A 3,990-nucleotide genomic window follows, 5' to 3' on the forward strand; every position below is an offset into this window, starting at 1 on the left:
CGGAGAGGGGCGGGAGAGAGCGCCGCGTTGCATCAGTCGGTTTCCTGAAGGAGGGGAGGGGAAGGCTTTGTATATGTGTGCATTCAAGCGGACTTCGCTGTTCGGGCGGCTTGATGACGTAAGTGCTCCTGCTCCTGGGAGAGTCTGCCGGCTCCCCGCCAACCTAGTGACGTCTTCCATGAGAAACTGTCACGTGACAGGGCTCCGTTTCATTCACAAATGAAAGCCTTGCAAAACTCCGACTATAAAAGGCAAAGCGCTGCCGTTCAGCGAGCAAGGAAACTCCAACCACCAACCAAGAATCGAAGCAGCGCTGCTCGCAACACAAGAAGAGCGAAGTCTCAGCAAGCGGCGGCGGCTTCATCTCCCCGGGCAGATTGTGGATACAGGAAAGGGGAGTTAGTGGCAAACGATTTATTTGGCAAGAAGCGCTACACTGTTTTGAAAGGCGGCAAGAAAAGCCCTCCCGGGAAGAACAAAGAGGAGCGGAGGGAGGAAGTCACCTTCGGGGCCAAGACCAATAAGGGGGCTCCCACTGTCCCGGCGAGATCCCAGAGGCGATCTTTTGCCTGTAGCCACGCTGCCGCGAGAAATGGTCAACATGCAAGTGTGCGCCCTGGACTGTGACACGCTGCGGGGGCTGCTGAAGGACCGGTCATTGCAGTGCCTGGTGCTAGACTGCCGCTCTTTCTTCTCTTTTAATTCCTCGCACCTCAGCGGCTCCTGTAACGTCCGCCTGAGCACCATTGTCCGGCGGAGGGCCAAAGGGGCCATAGGCATGGAGCACATCCTCCCCAACGAGGAAGTGCGCGCCCGCCTGTACAAGGGGCTCTATCACGCCGTGGTGCTGCTGGATGAGCGCAGCGCCGACCTCGAGGTGCCCAAGAGGGACAGCACCCTCCTGCTGGCCATGAACACCCTCTGCAGGGAGGCCCGCGACACCCGCATCTGCTTCCTCAAGGGTGAGTGTCCGCCTTCAAGGAGATCCGCTTCTTCTCCGAGGACAACCCCCCACTCTGGGCTACACGATTGGATCCCCAAAGCCAAGGCCCACAGGGAACTCAATGGATCCATCCAATAACAACTTAAGTTTTAAAAAAAATAGAAACTAGCTTGAAAAACGTTTGAATTGATATTCCTAGTTAAATCAGGTTTTTAAAAAGGGGGGGACTAGTGCAGCTCTGTGTCAGAGAGTGTGTAGCTGGTCACACGGTGGCCATAGGGAATTTTGCTCCCCACTGCCCTTTCTTCCAAAGACTGCCTAAAATGTGTTTCTCTGAAAAATATTAACAAGCCCATCTTCTTTATTTTCCAGGAGGATATGAAGCCTTTTCTTCTGCCTGCCCTGAACTGTGCACAAAGCCATCTGCTCCCAAGGGTCTGACTCTACCACTCAGCACCAACAATGTACCAGGCAGTGCAGATTCAAACTGCAGCTCCTGTGGGACCCCTCTCTATGATCAGGTCAGTTGGAAAGCATACTTATGGGGAATATTTGGGATTTTACCTGTTAGCTTTGAAACTGGGTGACTGAAATAGTAGGGAAGCTATTCTTGCAGTGGGATTAACAGATTGTGTTTTTCTCTCTTCTCTGTTTCAGGGTGGTCCTGTGGAAATCCTACCTTTCCTGTATTTAGGCAGTGCCTATCACGCTTCCAGGAAAGATATGTTGGATGCTTTGGGGATCACAGCCTTGATCAATGTCTCTGCCAACTGCCCAAACCATTTTGAGGGGCACTATCAATACAAAAGCATCCCTGTTGAAGACAACCACAAAGCTGATATCAGCTGCTGGTTTAATGAAGCCATCAACTTTATAGGTAAATGAATTCTCTCTGCAGCTCATACCTCTGAATAACGAGCTTATAGTATCCCTGGGTGCCAGCAACTTGAGGAAACATCTCTAGCCTCCTTTAAATTTGAGAAGGGGTATTGATTGGTTTGGGGATTAAAAAGGGACAGCCTGAACTAAATCAGTAGTTTGTGCTCCTGTGGAGGATAACTGTATAAAGCTGTTCAAGAAATTGAATCCAATAGGTATTGGAGACATCTGCTAGTAATACTGACATTTTTGAAAGTAACTTTTAAAACAAGAACTAGTGGCCAACTATTCAAATGTTCAAATTGAAACAGAGCATCCATATTGGTTGGCTGGTAGTTTTCCTTAGTACACCAGTCTCCATCCCTAGCAAAGCAGCATTGATTTGGAGATGCTTAGGAAAGAAAGACTGCCCAGAATGAAGGGCATTTTTGAAGCATTGCAGGGACATTGCTAACTTGGATGTTTCACTTATTTCAGACTCTGTTAAAAATGACGGTGGACGAGTGTTTGTTCACTGCCAAGCTGGCATCTCCCGCTCAGCAACCATCTGCCTTGCTTACCTCATGAGGACCAACCGAGTCAAACTAGATGAAGCTTTTGAATTTGTGAAGCAGAGAAGAAGCATCATCTCCCCCAACTTCAGCTTCATGGGGCAGTTGCTGCAGTTCGAGTCCCAGGTCCTGGCTCCAAATTGCTCTGCAGAGGCCGGAAGCCCTGCCATGTCTGCGCTGGACAGAGGGGCATCCACTACGACGGTCTTTAACTTCCCAGTCTCCATCCCTGTCCACCCTTCTTCCAGTGCACTAAGCTTCCTTCAGAGTCCCATCACCACCTCTCCAAGCTGCTGAAAGGTGGATGGAAACTGACTCGCTATACAAAAACTTGACACCTTTTCTGTTACCTGAAAAGTGCAATAACTTGGGGGGCAGGTATGTTAGCTTGCACGGGTTTCCTCTCATTGCAGCTACCAAGCAATATGAAGCCACCAGACTCCAGAAAGCAAGGTTCTTTCTGCTAGATTTTGCTGAGATGTATTCTTGACCAATGTTTGGATGCCTACAAAGGAGACAAAGTGCACAGGACATTGCTTTCTACTCCTGACCTATTCCTCTTACGGTGGTTTTCTGTCAGTCTGTGTTTCAGTAGCAAACCTGACAGTATTCTCATTCCTGGGCGTGCTAGGCTACAGTAACTCTGTCCCTTGTACAAGAAAGTCCTGGTATTTATTTATTTTTTATGGTGTAATTGCATTGTGTTTTTTTTGCCTTTACAAGTCTGAAGTTTCTTTTCTTTTTTTAAAGAAACCAAATACCTCAGTATTTTTAGGTACTGTAATCCTGTAAACACATCTTAAAACTGTTTCCTAAGCACTGACATTGAAAGCACAAAGGAGTGCTTGTGGTTTTGGTTGCCAAGGGTTGTATGTTTGCTGATTTATTTATGATGTGAAATAATATATTTCTTCGTATGAAAGAAGACATGGATTTTGTTATGATTATGCCTTTTTATACAAACAATAAATTATGACATTTCTACTGAAAAAACCTATTCCTTAATTTTTTTGTTTTGTAATGCTGAAAAAGGAAACTGCAAGTATCTGACATCCAGAAAGCCTGACAGCTAGCATGCAGGAAGCAATACCTGTTACTAAACACTTGACCATATCTATGGGGTTTATTTTATGGAAGCTAGGGGCGCCCGTAAAGAGTTGCAGTGCCTATATAACCCCAAATACAAAAGGTAATGTGGCACAGCGTAGTGAGGATTGCTTTTCAGCACAAATAGGGTCTCCACACTTGCACTTGGCAAATGACTCTTGCAGTAGAGAGGAAAAAGCCACCCCTAGCATTCTGCACACCCATTCTGCAGAACAGGAGATTAGTGCTGTCAGCTCTGACTATTCTAGTTGGCCATTGTGTGGAGAAAGGGGGGGGGGTCATCTCATCTGCATCCAGTAGTTCCTTTCCACTACCACAGGTGATTCCATTATCAGCTTGGCTAGTACTAAACATCTGTTAATGAGAGGGACTATATTTGAGTATAGTAATGGGTGCTTAGTTTTTTGCCTCGGGACAGCTCTGAATGAAAGCCCCGATTCCCTCTGCAACTCATTGTAAGAAAGCAGCCAGGGACATCTATTATTATTATTATTATTATTATTATTAACA

The 3,990-nt window shown here is 46.7% G+C and overlaps 1 protein-coding gene across 1 annotated transcript; it reads left to right on the plus strand.

Moving 5' to 3' along the window:
* Positions 1-263: 263 nt before the first annotated feature.
* DUSP1 (dual specificity phosphatase 1) lies at positions 264-3,366 on the plus strand. The gene is made up of 4 exons (XM_053301823.1): positions 264-962; positions 1,316-1,464; positions 1,601-1,820; positions 2,300-3,366. The coding sequence occupies exons 1-4, from the start codon at positions 593-595 to the stop codon at positions 2,668-2,670; spliced, it is 1,110 nt and encodes a 369-aa protein (XP_053157798.1). The 5' UTR covers positions 264-592; the 3' UTR covers positions 2,671-3,366.
* Positions 3,367-3,990: the final 624 nt, after the last annotated feature.

Source organism: Hemicordylus capensis, chromosome 2, assembly GCF_027244095.1.
Source record: "Hemicordylus capensis ecotype Gifberg chromosome 2, rHemCap1.1.pri, whole genome shotgun sequence".
Classification (NCBI taxonomy): Eukaryota; Metazoa; Chordata; class Lepidosauria; order Squamata; family Cordylidae; genus Hemicordylus; species Hemicordylus capensis.

Bases quoted from the DNA above. Each gene is read 5' to 3' on its own strand.
- DUSP1 (XM_053301823.1), top strand. From the start codon at position 593: ATGGTCAACATGCAAGTGTGCGCCCTGGACTGTGACACGCTGCGGGGG. The intron at 1,465-1,600 runs GTCAGTTGGAAA...TCTCTGTTTCAG, and splicing joins GGACCCCTCTCTATGATCAG to GGTGGTCCTGTGGAAATCCT. The intron at 1,821-2,299 runs GTAAATGAATTC...CACTTATTTCAG, and splicing joins TGAAGCCATCAACTTTATAG to ACTCTGTTAAAAATGACGGT.